Here is an 18,840-nt window from a genome sequence, read left to right as displayed (position 1 = left end):
TTAAGCGATTTTACCATGAAATGGTAATAGAAATTACCAATAGAAATAGAAATTTTGGTTAATACTTTAGGAACAGCCTCTTGTACAATTAAATTTTCTTGAATATTAACTTATCTGAAAACTTGACTATTTTACTGTCAAATTTAATACTTTAACAACTGTCATAAACCCCAAAGACTACCAGGGAGCCGAATCCAATGCAATTGCAGAAAGCCTGTATTTATTTTGGACTAGTCCGAGCTCAGTCCCACTTACACCAGCGAGGACATAGTGAGAAAGAGAAAGAACTTAACATATCAATGGGTTTTATAGGGAGGGTGATGCCACTACCTTGGCTGACCTGATTGGTTGGGTTAGGGCTAGAGTCCAGTTACCGGGAGCTGGCCCCCCATGGCGCTGCCCTCTCACCCCGCCATGCCCTCTCATTCCCCCCTTGTCTTGAGACTTAATAGGCCCATTCATGGGACCTTTTGCACCTCTGAAGGGTGCATAAAGTTCCTCCTTCCCCGTGCCCTGATCTGACATTTTCGGGGAGTCCATGAGATGTGTCCAGTGGAGACACAAGATTACACAGCGGGGTCGGGAGTGTCCAGGGCGGAAGTGAGTCTTTTCCCCCGAACCAGTGAATGAGGTGTGGGGGACTCCTGCAGCCGGAGCGGCTGCAAACAAAATTTCCAGTTTCAGGCAGGTTGAGTACGCCGTAACTTGAGCTTAAGGAGGTTGTCCCGGTCTAGGTCGATGCTCCATCGGTTGGCGAAGTCTTCCTGGATAGAGGAGTCAGCTGGCCGAACATGGGTGTGGTGGACCCAGGTCGCAATGTTGTCCACTTTGCGGGCAGTGGGCGTCGTCAGCACCATGATGTATGGTCCTTTCCAACGTGGTTCAAGTGTCTCCCGGCCGTGTCTTTTGACAAAGACCCAGTCTCCCGGCCGCTACTGGTGGGGCGTCAGGATTGGGCCTGTAGGCGTGGCCAAATGTCCTCATGCACTCTCTGGAGCCTTCTTAAAGAAAAAGATATTTCTTGGTTGTCAAATTCAGTTAGCAGTTCTGTCTTAAGATTGGGAATGATAGGCGGGGGCCTACCAAACATAATTTCATAGGGAGTGAAGCCTAGTGTTCCTCACCCGGTAAAGAGCATAGAGAAGGAGAGCCACCCAGTCTCTGCCAGTCTCCATGGTTAGTTTAGAAAGGGTCTCTTTTAATGTTCTATTCATTCTTTCTACCTGTCCTGAGCTCTGGGGCCTATACGCACAATGTAATTTCCAGTTTGCCCCTATAGCCTTGGCTATTGCCTGTTATCTGTGAGATGAAAGCCGGGCCGTTGTCTGATCCTATCATAGCTGAAAAACCGTACCTAGGTAGAATGTCCTCCAGTAGCTTCTTATCTGGGCTGTTTCATGCTTAGTTGGGTATGCTTCTACCCATCCAGAAAAGGTGTCTACAAAAACTAGAAGATATTTATAGCCATACTTTCCCGGCCTTACCTCAGTGAAGTCAATCTCCCAGTGCACCCCTTTGTTCCTCTAAGCCGGGTTCCTTTTCCACTTGACCCGGCCCTTGCATTTATAAGCTGGCAAGTTTTACAGGCTGATACAATTTGATCTATTCTGGCGTCCAGTTGGTGAATTTTGATCTTAGCATGCCGGACCAAATCCTTTAGTTTCCGGGACCCTAGGTGAGTCAATTGGTGTATGTGTTTCAACATCGGGATCCCAAGCTGGTCTGGTAGCAGGAGCTTCCCGTCTGGAGCATACCACCAGCCTCTGACTTCCTTGTTCGTTGGGTGGCTTTTGATTCGCTCTAATTCTTCCTGGGAGTATCCGGGCTGATCCGGCAGAACTGGATTCCCTGGGTCTGGCAATTGCAGGGACTGCAGTGAGGGCTACTTCCTTGGCCACCTGGTCAGCCTTCTGGTTGCCTCTGGCTACACCAGGCTTTCTGGTGTCTTGGGCAGTGGATGATAGCTAACTTGGCTGGGAGCCATAAGGCAGCTAGCAAGTTGAGTATTTCTTGTTTATTTTTTATAGTCTTTCCTTCTGCAGTCAACAGCCCTCTCTCCTGATAGATTGCCCCATGGATGTGAGCTGTGGCAAACGCGTATCGGCTATCTGTAAAGACTTTGAGTCGTTTCCCGGCCTCTAGTGTCAATGCCTTTGTCAGAGCAATGAGTTCTGCCCGCTGTTCCAGATGACAGAGCCTCTGCCCATAAGGTGTCAGTCTCAGTTACTACTGCCACACCTGCGTACCTGTGCCCGTTTCTCATGAAGCTGCTTCCATTGGTGAAGCATGCGACCTCTGCATCTGAGAGGGGCTGGTCTGTCAGGTCCTTCCGGAGTCCATGCACCTGTTCCAAAATCTCGGTGCAGTCATGTAGCAGGGCATCTAGGTCGGGGTCAGACAGGAGAGTTGCGGGGTTGAGGGCTGCTCTGGGGCGGAACTGCACTCTGGGAGGATTTAGGAGGAGGCACTGGTAGTAAGTCATGCGTGCATTACTCATCCATCTATCAGGTGGCAGTTTTAGAACTCCCTCTACCAAATGGGGGGTTGTAATCCAGATTTCTTGCCCTAGAGTTAGCTTCTCAGCATCCTTCACTAGGAGTTGCCGCAATAATCCTCAAGCACAGTGGCCAGCCGGCAGCCACTGGCTAGTTTCTTAGACAAGTAAGCTACTGTACGGCTCCAGGGGCCCAAGGCTTGAGTTAAAACCCCCTTCACTACCCCTTTGCGCTCATCTACAAAGAGGTGAAAGGGCTTTGTAATGTCTGGCAGTCCCAGAGCCAGGGCATGTAGGAGGGCCTTTTTCAACTGATTAAAGGCAGCCTCCTCTTTCTCTGTCCATTCAAATGTCTTCCCCTCTCTGGTAGCTTCGTACAGGGGCCTGGCAAACTCAGCAAAACCTAGAATCCAGAGATGGCAGTAGCCAGCCGACCCTAAGAATTCTCTCACTTCTCTTCGAGAGGTGGGTGTGGGGATCTTTAGGACAGTTTCTTTTCTGGCATCTGATAATCGCCGCTGTCCGCCCTCCAAGATGTACCCCAGATAATTTACCCTCTCTCTGCATATCTGTGCCTTCTTCTCGGATGCCCGATACCCCAAGGCCCCCAGGGTGACCATCAAATCCTGGGTTCCTTATTCACAGTCCTCGGCCTTGTCGGCAGCAATCAGGATGTCATCTATGTACTGTAGGAGGGTGAAGCCAGGGTGCTCCCTTCTGTACTCACCCAGGTCTTCGTGTAGTGCCTCATTAAAGATGGTGGGCGAATTCTTGAACTCCTGAGGCAGTCGTGTCCAGGTGAGTTGTCCGCTGTAGCCTTCCTCTGGATCATACCACTCGAAGGCAAACAAGGGTTGGCTTCTGGGTGCTAGCGGCAGACTGAAGAAGGCGTCCTTTAAATCTAATACAGTATACCAGATTCTGGTGGGCACCAGGGAGCTCAAGAGGGTGTATGGATTGGGGACAGTTGTGTGTATGTCCATGACTCTTTTATTTACTTCCCGAAGGTCTTGCACCGGTTGGTAGTCATTTGTGTGAGGCTTCTTGACTGGCAGTAGGGGGGTGTTTCCAGGTAGATTGGCAGGGAACCAGCACTCCTAGACTCCACAGTCTCTGGATGTGTAGCTGAATTCCCTCCCGGGCCTCCTGAGACATGAGGTACTGTTTGATCCTTACCGGACCTTCTCCTGGCTTTAGTTCCACTAGGACTGGGGTCCTGTGAGCAGCTAGTCCTACCCCTCCTGTCTCTGCCCAGGCTATGGGGAATTCTCATAGCCATCTATCCATGTTATCCCCCCTTGGGAGCACCTCCTGGTGGAGGCGGTACTCATTCTCTATTCTCAGAGTCAGAAAGTGGATAGGGTGGCCCTTGCCATCGATTACCTGAGGCCTCCCTTGTCTGAAAGGTATCTGAGCTCCAATCTTGGTCAGTAAGTCCCGTCCTAACAGTGGGTAGGAGCATTCTGGTATTACCATGAAGGAGTGGGTTACCCGGCCCATCCCTAAATCCACTGTTCTTCGGGTAGTCCATGAATACTGTTTCATACCAGTTGCCCCTTGCACCCAGGACTTTTTGCTAGTTAGTTTTCCTTGTGGGGTGCAGAGGACCGAATGCTGCGCTCTGGTGTCAACAAGGAAGTCCACAGGGGTCCCCTCCACTCTAAGAGTTACCCTGGGCTCGGGGAGGGGGTCCGAACCCTGACTCCCCTAATCACTTAGTTCATCAAGCCCCAAGACCTTTACTCGGGTCTGTCTTGCTCCCCTTCCCACTGCCTCTCTTAGGACATTCTTGAGCCCAATGCCCTATCTTCTTGCAGTATGCACATTGATCCTTCTGCAGTTTCCACTTCTCTTCCCCGGAGGTCTCCTTACCTTTCTTTCGATCATTTGCAAGCTGTCGGAGGCGGAGGTCCCGTTTCTCAGGGGAGTCCGTAGTGGTGGCCCACAGGATCCTAGCCAGGTCTCGGGTCTGCCTGCGAGCCTGTTTATCTTCAGGGGGCTCCCGGTTATTGTACACCTTTTCAGCCACCAACAACAAGTCCTGTAGACTCTTCTCTCCCAGTCTATCTATTCTTTGCAATTTTCTCCTAATATCTGCAGCAGACTGGTTTACAAAGGCTACAATAACAGCTGCCTTACTCTCAGGAGCCTCTGGATTCATGGGGGTATAGGTGCGGAATGCCTCCATGATCCGCTCTAAAAGGCTGCTGGAGATTCATCTTTCTCCTGCTGTACCCTCCCTACCTTAGCCAGATTAGTTGGCTTTCTGGCAGCCGCCCGGAGACCCCCCATTAGAGCCTGGCGGTAGACCCGGAGCCTCTCCTTACCTTCTGCTGTGTTGAAATCCCATTCAGGCCTAGTCAGAGGAAAAGAGGTATTTATCTGAGCCTGGTTGGTGGTAGGATTCCCATCCACGCCTGGAACCAGCTTCCGGGCCTCGTTAAGGATCCTCTCCCTCTCCTCAGTGAACAGGACCTGCAAGAGCTGCTGGCAGTCGTCCCAGGTTGGCTGATGGGTAAAAATGATAGAATCCAACAGATTAATAAGTCCCGCTGGCTTCTCAGAAAACTCAGGATTTTGAGCTTTCCACTTATAAAGGTTGCTAGTGGCGAAAGGCCAGTAGTGATGGGGCTGATCTGGGGGACCAGTGGCTCGCAGGGGTAAAGTCTTAACAGTGGAGTCGGCAACGAAGGCGGATTGTTCCCTCTGGGCTCTTTGTCTGGTATACGGCGGCCTTCCCGCTCTCCTCGTGGCGTCTGCTCCCCTTAATGGGGGAGGGTCAGGTTCTTCCTCCGGCACCCTGGGGAACTGATACGGAGGGAGGAAAAATTAATTCTTCAGTTCCCGCCTGCAAGACAGAGTAGGGGGAGCTGATAGCAGGGTGATTTTCTTCTCTGTCCTCTCCATTCCCTGTAAGGCAAAAATAGGTTCTGGCTCCAAGGGGCATGGAGCCATGAAGGGCTTAAGCCAAAAGGGTGGGTTCTCCACAAGGTCCTGCCACATTATAATGTATGGGAGCTGATCGGAGTAACCTGTCTTGGGTTGAGAGACGACACTCCGAACCCGGCAAATGGTAGGGAAATCGAATGTTCCCTCTGGTGGCCATCCGACATTGAAAGTTGGCCACTCACTTGAACAACAAGTCTGCCATTCGTTCTTCCAGACCTCCATACTAAAATCGTTAGCTCTTTCCTCTACTTCCTGAAAATGATTAATCACAATGCTCAAAGGAGTAATCTGAGTCTGTCCCATAACATCCATAGAGTGAGTCCATAAAATAACACATAAAATTACAACAGCCACCAGGAGAACTCCCCACATCAACATTTTCAGTATTATAACAATTCAATACATTCAGATTTAAGTTTTTATAGCAAATTTACAAACAAGAGCAAACTGAAACCTTTCCCTTATACAAACATACAAACAAACAAAGAACACAGGAACAGACGGGGGGGGGGGGGGGGGGGCGCAAGAACAGCCTTCCAACTCCGTGGAAGCGGCGCCTAAAACTAAACGACGGCCTCACACCGTCTACCTCGTCCTGAGAGGGAATTCTGTCCCTCCTAAAGGAGGATCAAAACGTCTTTTGATCTCTCCGGCCTGTAGCCTTCAATAGCGCATCCGCTAGACCTTTCAGGCACTTCCCACAGGGATCCCTTCACACACTTATACTGCGGCCAGACAGGCTCTCCAGATTCAGAGTCCCTCAGTCTTGGAGATCGCGAACAAGGCCCCATATGTAATGCCCAAGTGTCATAAACCCCAAAGACTACCAGGGAGCTGAATCCGATGCAATTGCAGAAAGCCTGTATTTATTTTGGACTAGTCAGAGCTCAGTCCCACTTACACCTGCGAGGGCATGGTGAGAAAGAGAAAGAACTTAACATATCAATGGGTTTTATAGGGAGGGTGGTGCCACTACCTTGGCTGACCTGATTGGTTGGGTTAGGGCTAAGGTGGAGCTGGCCCCACCCCGCCCTGCTCTCTCACAACAATTTTAGTTTACTCTGTAAAAATTAATGAAAAGAATTATGTGCATCCTTGAAAAAGCCCTGAGCATTCCTGGATTTAGGCCATAATTAGTTATAGTACAGTCACCATCAGCCACTTCTCTGTTGCTTGGGTCTCAATATGAGCTGGGCTAAGTCTCTTGTTTGTAGCTGGGTCTCAATCTGAGCTGAACATGTGAAGCAGCCATGGGGCAGGAGACCTCCCTCAGAAGGGGCGAGTGTTCAAGCCCCTGCAACGTTGGGGGGTGAGGATCTGTTTCCCAGCTCTGTTGAGCTTCAAGTTCTCTCCTGATGGCCCCCTGCGACTTTGGTTGCCCCTCCCTTGAGGAGTCTTAGGTTGTCTTAGGTTGCCCCTCCCTTGAGGAGTCTTACCCGTCATTGACTAACCAGCCATCCTCCGGGGCCAAGCAGGGTGATGTGAGGTTCAGTTCTGTCTTCTTGGTAGCCTATGCCCCTATGGCCTCCATGTCCAGCACCTGCCTTGGGATCCCCTTGCCTGCTGGCTGGGCCCTGGCACACATCACATATCTTGGGGAACCCAGGCTTTTTTTTGTTTGTTTGTTTGTTTTTTCAGGGAAGGCCCAGCTCACGCCATTGTGCGAGAGACAGATCCATGGTACCATTCACCATGAGGCTTCAACCTCAGCATGAACTGAAAACTCAAGCAACAGTTGTGGGCAATTGAATTGTGAGAAGAGGGTTCCTCTTTGCAAATAAAGCAAGAAGGGCCAATATAGGATGCTCAAGTGCCTTCCCAGTGAGGCTTTCCACACACTGGAAGGAATTAAACCCTTTCATGTCCTTTTAAATTGCTGCCAAACATTAAAAAAAATATATAGATTTTTAAGTTTGTTTGGAATAATTGTACAATATGCTGTTGTAAAATATCAATAATAATAATGACATTGTAGAATAATACCATGCAATTTCAAGTATATTATATCTGTTTCAAAAAGTTTTCCTTTAAGAAGAGAGAATAAATTTATTGTATTACTCCGGGCCCTTGGAGCTTTTCAAGAATCATCTCTGTTAAGGCCTGGAAATTTTAACATGGAAAAAAACATCAAACAAATATTTATATCCATATATGGTTTACTAAGTTTTTGCATCAGCCATTCATAAGCAAGCTTGTTATCTACTTCCTGCTGGTTACTTGCCTCAAGGTGGGAATTTCAAAAGGGACTGCTTAAAATGCCGTTCTCCCAGTTCATCTTTGCCATCTTTAAAGCTAAAAAATTTAGGGTTTTTAATTCTGTACACAGAAAAGAGTTAAGTCCAGCTTAAAAACTATGCGCACTCGTTTTTTAAACTGGTCTTTTCGCTTCTCATGAGCACAGAAATCCCCGATGCATTATGAATTTGTAAAAGCTTTAAGTCACTAGCTGGAAAAAGAAAGATGGTGAATATGAGGCCTTTTATGGTGGCTTTCTTGGGGAGTGGCGTTCATATTGGATCACCACGTGTCTTCCTTTCCCCCACATCCTGCTTACTTTAGGGGAAGTTTCAGCAATGGGCCGCCACCTCCTTTTTTTTTTTTTTTTTTTTTTTTTTTTTTTTTACTTTTTCAATTTTTATGTATGTTTTTTATTTTTAAGGAAAGAAAAATTTTAAGATAAAGAATTATTGGCAGTTGCTGAGAAATTCTTTTAATCCTTTCTACCTGCTTACAAGTAGTTTACACATGGAGGTGGAGATGGTGCAAATGGTATTCTTAAAGATTCGCACCCTTCCACTCTAGGCTGTAAGGCCATGGCTGCACCCCACTTAGACATTCTTAAACTCTCCTGTGCTGAATCAAGATCATCATCAATTAAAATAGGAATTTTCTCTTGACTTCCTGCTGAGTATTGGTCATGCAACTGCTTTCTGAGTTTTTCCCAGGTTTCATCAACAAAACTTAAGATAGAAATCAAGAATTTGACTACACTTAACAAAGCATCTATGAACTTTGAGCATAGTCTTAACTTATAAAGATTATCCAATGTTTTACACCTAGTTTAATTCAAGTGAATTCACAATTCACAATACATAATACACTTCCCCAAAACTTTACTTAATCTGTGCACACATCATGGAAGCAACCCCCTCACTTTTTCCTCCATACTCAAGTCCCTGTTCGGGGTGCCATTTGTGGTGTTTCTCCTTTTTCCACATCCCGCACGGAAAAACGACAGGTTCCTGAGGGATTAAGAAATTAGAGAGAGAAAGAAAGAGACAAGAGGCACAAAGATTCATAAAGCTGGGAGCTAGGTGGGGGTGGGTGACTATCTCATAGCTCCCAGCTTTATGAATCTTTCTGCCTCTTAACTCTTTCTTTCTCTAATTTCGTAATCCCCAGGTCCTCCCCTCAGGAACCTGTCGTTTTTCCATGTGGGATGTGGAAAAAGGAGAAACACCACACTATGGCCTGCCTTTTTAAAAAAAATAAGATAGCCCTGACTAGTTTGTCTCAGAGTGTTGGCCTGCGGACTCAAGGGTCCCGGGTTCGATTCCAGTCAAGGGCATGTACTTTGGTTGCGGGCACATCCCCAGTGGGGGGCGTGCAGGAGGCAGCTGATTTATGATTCTCTCTCATCTATGTTTCTCACTCTCTGTCTCTCTCACTTCCTCTCTGTAAAAAATCAATTATATATATATATATTCTTTAAAAAAGAAGAAAAGAAAAAAAAGAAAAGAAAGATATCCTTGACCATACTCATTTGTTCTATATAGTTTTTTTTAATATGTTTTTATTGATTTCAGAGAGAGAGAAACATCAACAATGACAAGAAAATCATTGATTGGCTGCCTCCTGCACTCCTCCCACTGGGGATTGAGCCTGCAACACAAGCATGTGCCCTGACCAGTAATCGAACCATTAACTCCTGGTTCATAGGTCAGTGGTCAACAACTGAGCCACTCCGACTGGGCTGCTTTATACTGCTTTTGAGCTATAGTGGCAGAGTTGAATATTTGCGAGAGGTCATTATTAACCCAGAGGCCATTATTTACTTTCTGGTTTTTTATGGAAGTAGTCAGCCCCAGTATAGGAGCATCAGTATAACTTGATATTTTAACTCTTTCTATAGTTAAATTACTCTATAGTGATTTTTATTTTTATTAGTGATTAAACTCAAGCAGATCTTCTAGAAATCAGCATATTTTAGGAATAGTAATTTTTTGCTTTGAAATTGTCAGTAAAGTTCAAGTCAGTTGCAGAGGGTTTTGCCATGCTTTTTTCCATAACAAAAATGCTTGAGAAGCTTTATTTTCTTTTGAAGAACTAAGATGTGATCTGTACCATAGTTTAGAAACTGCCTTTTGTTCTTAGAAGAGCTTTTTATGGTCAAAGGGAGAACTTTCATATGTATCCCTTTGCTTGTTTCAAATTATTCTGTGTCATCTAAATGCCATTCCTGAGTTGAAGAATGTATTATTTTCCTGCATCTTTGAAAATTGCTCTGAAATAGAACCATTCTAGTAAACAAATTAATACTTTTTAGTGGTTCCCTAATGAGTAGTTATACCAAAGTTTCTCACAGGTATTTTGAAGATAGAACAAGAAGTACATAATGTTTAATAAAACCAGTTCTTCAGGGGTATCTATAATCTTAGAAAAAATAGTGCATCGTTTATTCATACCTCAGGCTATTTGATTTTAGGAATTTAGCAACTTAACTATAGTGACTCCCATTTTATTTCTTCTTTCCTCACTAAGTTGTATATTTTTATAATAAACTGGTAATTTAGTAAATAAAAAAAACAACAATAGTACATTTAAAAAGCATTGCTGTGGAAAACTGAGTATTGGTGGCAGGTTTTTACAATATATGCTTATGTCACCATCAGCCTCTTTGTCCCTTATGCTTGGGAATTAATATAAATAATTGCTTGATGTGCTAGCAAATCTTGCATCAGAATTTAATTTGTCATTTTTTATTTTCTAACTTGTGTTTCAGTGCAATAGACTGTTAAAGTGGTGTCCTGCCCCAGATTGCCACCATGTTGTTAAAGTCCAATATCCCGATGCTAAGCCTGTTCGCTGCAAATGTGGGCGCCAGTTTTGGTAAGCAAGGGATTTCTTAAATTGGAATAGTGGGCATTGCTTTTCTATTTATTCTTAGAAGTAAAATAGAGAATAAAATTTTACGTGAGGAAGGAGGGAAGTAGGTATTATTGGTTTAAAATAGTGTGTATTTCTTTCAAATAACAATTAGACTTAAAAGTCACTCCTAAATAGCTTTCTTCTTTCCTTATTGATCTAAGTTTTATATCTGATGGTAAAAAGTACAGTTATAATCTCATTTTCCTGTGTGTTCCAGCAGAACTTAAATGGAAATAAGCTTATAGACCTGGGACAAGAATTCAATTATTCTCATTTCTGATTGCTTATTTTGTCAAATTATGTTTGGTTCCTTTATGGCTCTTGCTCTGTTTTAAAGTTATCTCTTAAGAATAAAATATATAGTCCGGACTTTTTAAAAATCTCCTTTGCTCTGACAAGTTTAATTATTCTTAAGAAGAAAATGTTCAGGTAAATTTGGAATGGTAGAACATGCTTAATTTTAGATATGCTTTTTAACTAAGAGTTTTTCTATGGCTCCTCTGGCCCCAGCTTTCTTCATAACCTGGGTTCTTGGAGTTCTATTGCATACACTTCAGCCTTTGGATTCTAGTTTCAACTTACCAGGGAATTTCCAGTTATACCATATATTAGAGAACTAAGATGACCTTCCATTCCTTTGTGGATCTGTTAGGAATGAGAAGCCAGTAAAGCCAAGGGGCTCTAGAGCTAGCAAATAGATACTTTATTGGTATTGCATACCATTCTTTTTTTGTTGTTGTTGTTGTTTTTGTTCAAATATTTATAGAATTAGACTTATATTTCACTAATATTAAATATTTCCAAAAATAGCAGGTAAACTTACAGGCATTAAATAGGTGTAAAATATATGCTGTTTTGGTAATTATTAAATATACATTATTGTTTATAGTTAATCAGGTAGAGGGGGTAGATTCTGATTCCAAACCTACTTTCAAATATATTTTTAGTGTGAAATATCTTAAATACAGATTAAAGTATAAAAATAAGAGCAATGAATACTTATGTAACTATAACCCAGCTTAATCAAAATCAGTATTTTTTTAAATATATTTTATTGATTTTGTACAGAGAGGAAGGGAGAGAAATAGAGAGTTAGAAACATCGATGAGAGAGAGTCATCGATCAGCTGCCTCTTGCACACCCCCTACTGGGGATATGCCCGCAACCAAGGTACATGCCCTTGACCAGAATCGAACCCGGGACCTTTCAGTCCCCAAGCCGACGATCTATCCATTGAGCCAAACCGGTTTCGGCAGTATTTTGTTTTTAATAAGAAATAAAACATGACAGATACGTTTGAACCCCTTTGGTTTCCTTCTCCATCTCATTTCTCATCTTTTCTAGACATAACCATTATCTTGACTTCGGTTAAATGAATAGCACTTTGTTTCTGTTATTTGTAAAGGATTTTTGGCTTCCCTAAATTACTTTATTAGATAACTTATCAGCTATTCCCTAGTTATGTTTTCATAAAATTTGTGTTTATTCTTAATTTATACTTTTTTCCAAATGTATATATCATTTGCCTAGAAAACAAAAGGCATTAATAATTAGTATATTCTTAGAGAATATTTAGTCACATTCTTTTATTTTACACCTTTTTGGTACAGTTTACCTCTACCTGACTGATGTTCATTTGGATCATGCAAACGGTGGCCTGTTTGCTTCTCATATATTGCTTATGGTTCAATAGTACTAAGTTACATATTACCTTACAATGCCAGACTTTTATTCTTTATTTGGGGTGTTAAATAAGACAATATATGCTATTGAAGCATGGTTGACATTTAAGTTGAATTTAATGAAAATTATTTCAATTTGGCTTCAATTAGAGAATGACTGTACTGAGAAGCCATCTTAAAAACTATCAGAAAAATATAAATAATCTGATTCTTTAACAGTTTCATAGCTGTTTAGATAGTCATTTGTTATGAAATTATCATCTAAGCATGTCTTCATGCTTATAGCCATTCTCCATTCACACACGCGCGCACACACACACAATACTCTGATCCTAATATTAAATTCTAAATAATTTATTGTAGAATAAAATAGACATGGTTCCTACCTTTGTATTTGCCAGTCACTGGAAACTGGTGAAACTATTGAGGAACTTTAGAGCATGAAGTTGTTTGTGTGCTTACATACTTTACAGTAGGTGGGACTTAATTCTTTTAACTCTTATGTCACTTAACAGTTTTAACTGTGGAGAAAATTGGCATGATCCTGTTAAATGTAAGGTAAGTTTGGCATTTTCATTTTTAAATAACAAGGAGCACTTCTAAGACTTGTTTACTGAAAACTACAGCCCACAATTTTGTTATCTATCCAGTAATAAAGATTTTATTTTGCCCTTTTTATTTCAAATGATCATTACATTAAATGATCATTATAGAGCATTTCTTAGGAATAAGTCAACTCCTGATATCAAGATAATGATAATTAAGGCACCTTCCTTTAGTAGGTTTTGTATTTGGCTAAGGGGAATGGCACACCTTGGAGCTGAAATTCTAATCAAGCTCTAGGTCTCCATTCTATTCAGCCTGAGAAAGTCCTTTGGTTCAATTTTTATATACTTGATATTAAAACTATAGGATTTCCTTGATTTAAAGGGAAGTAAACCCAGTAATAATCTTGTCCTTTGGGTTTTATATGTAAGTTTGACTGAATATGTGTTGAAGTGATTTATATAAAGTCTTTTGTTGTAATCTAACAGTTGTTGTTCTGTGTGTTTTTCCCAAACAGTGGTTGAAGAAGTGGATTAAAAAGTGTGATGACGACAGTGAAACCTCTAATTGGATTGCAGCCAACACAAAGGTTGGTATTTTCCTTCAGTAAACTTGTGGTAATGAACTGATAAGGACAGGTACATCAGCATTAGCAAAAAACAGTAAGTTTACCTGGTTAAGGGCTTTGTTTTACCTTTTTCTCAATTACAGTTTTTTTATTTTGTTTTGTTTTATCCAGAATTATTGCCTGGATAAAATAAATTTTTTCTTTATTTTAGTTTTGAGTTTATTTTATTGAATACCATAGTGTAATATGCACACGACTCTACTTTAAAATTTTTCTTTTCATAGAAAAGCATTAGTTTCCTATAGAAGAAAAAGCTGATAATTTTTCTACCCTGACATTTACTATATTGCTTTTTCTTATTGTTCTTGGCTTCCTTTTAGTATACAAATGTAGTGTAGAGTTTATTCCACCTAGCTTGGTTTTATTAGGCTAATTTGCATTTCTACCTTTAAAAATTCTCAGGGTTTAATTTAAGGGATTATTTTTTTAGAACAGCATTTAGTCAGAGTAACTGAATAACTTTTTATTATATAACATTTTTAACATGTTAAACTTATATAATATGACTTATTATGAGACCTGATTCTTAAGAAATACAAATGTAGGTATAATATGGGTATCCCTTGACTTTTATATGTGGTGTGCGTCTTGTTTTATTTTTAAGTGCATTGCTCAGGATACTGGTTTCTTTATGACCCTGAACCACTTCTAGACACAAATCTTACAAATGCAAGTAATCTTGAACACCCTTGTTTCCTATCACTAAGTAATGAACAAGCATTTGAACCCCAACTGTGTACCAGCCAATCTCTGAATAGAAAAAAAATTCAATCTTATATCCCATCTACATAGAAAGTGACTTAGATGATGAACGATAAGGTTATTAATGAGCTGTTCATTTTTAGTATTGCCTTTCATATGTGAAGAAGATGCTTTAAATCAGTGGTTGCCAACTGGTGGTCCATGAGGTCTGAAAGGTTGGCAACCACTGCTTTAAATAATACTGAGTTGTTTAGCCTATGTTAGTTATAGCTTTGCACAGGGCAATAAGAGTAAGGAATGCTTAAATGATGAAGGCTAACACATAATTTTATAACAATAGTATCCTGCTCTACCCTCAAATTAAAAATGCATATTTAATTTCTTTCAGAAAGCATTAGCAGTGAAACTTAAGTCCTTTCACATGGTACAACGCACACATCTTTGAGGACTGTATGGTTGAAATATTTTTGTGCTCTCTAAAACCATCATGATAAGTATAAGGTTTTTATGAGTGCGTTGCTGAAAACCTTATTGTAGTAACAGGAAGTGTGGTTACTTTTGTTATTTTAAAAAATTTCCTAGCTTGTCTCATTTTTTGAAAATTGAGGATTTCTCTACTAGATATGTTCATTAAAGCCTCAGAATCCTTAAATATTCTTTGTAAAACTAGTGTTTAGAATAGGGCAGCTATATTTTCATTAGTTTGTTTAAACTCTCACCCACTTTCTACATCTAAAGAAATCACAAATACTCTTAAACCCCAAGATGTTTAAAGGAGGAAATATATGTTTGAATATGTTTGATTAGAAGATAGATTATTGAGGAAGAATAGTAATCCTATATAATAAAAGGCTAATATGCAAATTGAACAAATGGCAGAATGATTGGTCTCTATTACACACACTGATCACCAGGGGTCAGATACCCACCGGGGAGTGCCCCTCAGCCTCTCCTGTCTCTGTGGTAACGCTAAGGATGTCTGAGAGCTCCCAGGTTGGGAGAGGGCACAGGTCAGGCTGAGGGATGGACACACACACACACCTTGAGAGCACGAATTTTGTGCACCAAGTTTCTAGTTTGTAATAAGAAAGTTACCTACTTGGTGGGTTTTTGTTTGTTTTTTATTTCTATTGATTTCTGAGAGGAATGAAGAGGAAGAGCAAGATAGAAACATCAGTGGTGAGAGAGAATAATTGATTGGCTGCCTTCTGCATGCCTCCAACTACGTATCAAGCCCAAAACCCAGACATGTGCCCTGACCAGGAATGGAATCATAACCTCCTGGTTCTTAGGTTGATGCTCAGCCACTGAGCCGCACTTGGCTGGGCTCAACTTGGTAGTTTTGAGGTGAAGGTGAAGAGGTTTTTTTTCTTGAGAAGTTTCAGAAACTTTTATTTATTATCATCTCCTTAAACAGATATGCAGGTTGTTGATGGTATCCTAACATATTGAGAACTTCATACTACTTGGTTAATTATAACGAAAATACTAAGTAGAGTGATACATATTTTAGGCCTGGAACTTGCTTCTTTGAGAAAATGTACAATTTCTTATTAAAAATTTTGATTTTGATTTAACCCATTGTACACCATAAGTGTCTGTAGATGTAAGCAGTAGACCTTCCCTTCACGCCACACACATCTATTAAACAAAATGTCTTCCCTAAGTGGCAGCCCTGACCAACTTTAAAATCATTTTTTGCGATAATTTTAGCTGAAAATATTTAGGAACATCCAAATTGTGAGCAATATTTTTCTAATATTTATTGCAAATTGATTTTTTCAATTAAATTTAAAATACCATGGCTTGTCGGGATGGTTTTCGTTTTTTGAGTGGTAGTTAACTGGTTAAAATGTATGATTAAAAATTGACTTATTTCAAATAACTGTAGTTTATGGGCAGTGTAGTCTGTTTCACAAAGGCTGAATTGTATAAATAATATAATGAGTACTACTTCCGCCTTGTGGTAGTTACAGACTTCAAACAAATACAGCAAAAACACAGCTTTATATCTTTATTTTCTTTTAAATAACGGGTGTTTGGTTTTTCTAGATTTTTTTAAAAGACAAAAACAGTAGGCATGCAGGTTAATAACTTTGGCTCACTAGCAAAAAAGAAAATGATACAAGGGGGAAATGTCATAACCTGTGTAGTTATAAATGGACCACAATGAGAAGAATTTAAAGCAAGAATATTAGGCAGAAGGAAGTTGGGAACCTCAGTAGCCACAAAAATAATTTACAAGTTCCACTTGCCTATTGAGGCCAAATTGCTTGAGTGTGAATCCTTACTCTATCATTTGCTACCTTTGTGAACTTGGACTAGTTTCTTTGTTTTCTCTCCCTTAGTTTATTCATCTGAATAATGGAAATAAGAATAGCACTACTATAAGGATTATAAATTAATGCATATAAAACACTGAGAACAATGTGGTATACAAGAAGTACTCAATAATTATTTTTAGATGACACGAGAGAGAGAACTATATTTACATGAACAAACTTTTATCTTCCATAAAACTATCATTACTGTCTATGGCTAAAAGTACTTTAAAAGTATTTTGTCTGCCAACCCCACTAAAATCCTTAAATTCTTGTGCATCTTAACAGACAGTAATAATGATAAACAGCTCATTTTCAGTAGTGCTTATTAATTATTCTATGCTGTTCTAAGTGCTTTACATGTATTAATCACAATAAATGTGATATCAAAAATAAACCAAATATAGAATGGGCTTCTTCTCAGTGGTAGTAATACAACCTAGTGTAGCATTGACACCAACTTTATAGTTTCTCTTCATAGGAATGTCCCAAATGCCATGTCACAATTGAGAAGGATGGCGGTTGTAATCACATGGTCTGTCGAAACCAGAACTGTAAAGCAGAGTTTTGCTGGGTGTGTCTTGGCCCTTGGGAACCACATGGATCTGCCTGGTAGGTTGGGGAAATGAAGGGAAGGATATGTTCACATAAGTATGTGATAAATGCTGCATATTATGAATAAAGTTTCTACCTCATGGAAATCACCATCTAACTTGGAAGCTAGCTAAATGAATATAGTGTGTGATTAGTGTAAAAAGTAGTTCAAGATATCCAGAGAGAAGGATTAATTAGGCATATTTCACAGATGAGGTAATAATTGAGATGAATTTTAAGGAGGATTAAGTTCATTTGGTTGAAAAAGTGTTAGGAAAACATTCAGGACAAGAGGAGCAGTATGGACAAAGGTAGAATGATGTGAGCATGCGTGATTTATTCAGAGAAGAGTTGCATTGTCTGATATGTCTCTCTCCAGACAACAATTGAAGAAAACAGACTGATGGCAAAACCCAGCATGCAAGTGTGTTTTGCCCTTTCAAAAAGTTTGTCCCAAATTTGGAAAATTACCCAATGCATTTCAGATTTTTTACTTCTTTTTGAAACATAGGCACAGGCCAGCATGTCTGTTTGGCAGCAATCACCTGGAATTGATGGCTAGCCTTTCCTTTTCAGTTATGTTTCCCCAAAACTGAAGTTTAATAGCATTTGCATTCATCATGATGGCACTAACCACATTTTAGTAGAAATATATACCTTTGCTCCATGCATATTAATTTAAAATATACATATATATATATGTATATATATATACATATATATTTATATATTTATTATTGTTTTTATTACAGAGAGGAAGAGAGAGGGATAGACAGTTAGAAACATCGATGAGAGAGAGACACCCCCTACTGAGGACGTGCCCGCAACCAAGGTACATGCCCTTGACCGGAATTGAACCTGGGACCTTTCAGTCTGCAGGCCGACACTCAAACCGGTTTTGGCTAAAATATATTTTTATTGATTTGGAGAGAGAAAGGGAGAGGGAAAGAAAGATGGAAACATCAATGATGAGAATCATTGATCAGCTGCCTCCTACACGCCCACTACTGGGGATTGAACCCTCAACCCAGGCATGTGCCCTTTACCGGAATCGAACCTGGGACCTTTCAGTCCACAGGCTGCTGCTCTATCCACTGAGCCAAGCCAGCTAGGGCCCATGCATATTTCTTACTGATTTGGAGAAATGTAAGTTAGACTGGGAATGCCATCAATTTTGAGAAAAATAGGAATTAGTACATCTTTTGGTAAAAGTGAAAATATTTGAGTATCATAATATTCAAATGACCTATTTCACTGATTTATCTGCTTATCCCCTATTGGTCTTTGACTTTGTGGTCCCTCATAAGTTGTGGGGAATAGGAAAAGAGAACGTAGACTGAGAATAAAGTAGTTTGAACACTATTAGAAGAAGTTTAGAGACATGACATGAATCGGGTCTGTTATTTAGATGAGAAAGCTCTCTCTTATGTTCTTCCTTAACATTGTCTCATGATTGTGGCTGCTTTATAGAGGGTGGGTGGGAGGGGAATAAATTGTAGGTTCAAGTTCAGATGACAAAGATATGAACTTCAGACAATAGCCAGTCTTCTCTGTTTGTTTTATTGGAACTTTCAATAGTTTCATTAACTATTGAAAGTTCCAATAGAGGAATAGTATGAGGAGGGATTACTTGTTTGAAATTAATTGCAAGCCAGGTAAAAATTAATTGAAAGTAAAGAAAGTGATTTTGCTACTGTCAGAGCCATGAAAGGGTGTTTGGGTTTTCACCAGACAGATACTCTGAATTTTAAGAAGACAAACTAGGATTAGAATGTT

General features: G+C 40.7%; 1 protein-coding gene across 6 annotated transcripts in view; it reads left to right on the top strand.

The window, feature by feature from the left end:
* Window positions 1-18,840, top strand: part of ARIH1 (ariadne RBR E3 ubiquitin protein ligase 1) — a 142,485-nt gene that overhangs the window by 105,390 nt on the left and 18,255 nt on the right. For 5 of the 6 annotated variants that reach the window (XM_045587221.1, XM_036456759.2, XM_036456750.2 and 2 more), the window contains 4 exons: window positions 10,446-10,552; window positions 12,789-12,831; window positions 13,337-13,408; window positions 16,952-17,082. In XM_045587221.1, coding sequence (XP_045443177.1) covers window positions 10,446-10,552; window positions 12,789-12,831; window positions 13,337-13,408; window positions 16,952-17,082 — 353 coding nt within the window. The remainder of the gene's footprint in view (window positions 1-10,445; window positions 10,553-12,788; window positions 12,832-13,336; window positions 13,409-16,951; window positions 17,083-18,840) is intronic. The other variant, XM_045587212.1, reaches the window with a different exon arrangement.

The sequence above is a fragment of the Pipistrellus kuhlii genome, unplaced genomic scaffold, assembly GCF_014108245.1.
Source record: "Pipistrellus kuhlii isolate mPipKuh1 unplaced genomic scaffold, mPipKuh1.p scaffold_m20_p_1, whole genome shotgun sequence".
Lineage (NCBI taxonomy): Eukaryota > Metazoa > Chordata > Mammalia > Chiroptera > Vespertilionidae > Pipistrellus > Pipistrellus kuhlii.
The sequence above is the reverse complement of the archived record's forward strand: the minus strand, read 5'-3'. Positions and strand labels throughout refer to the sequence as shown.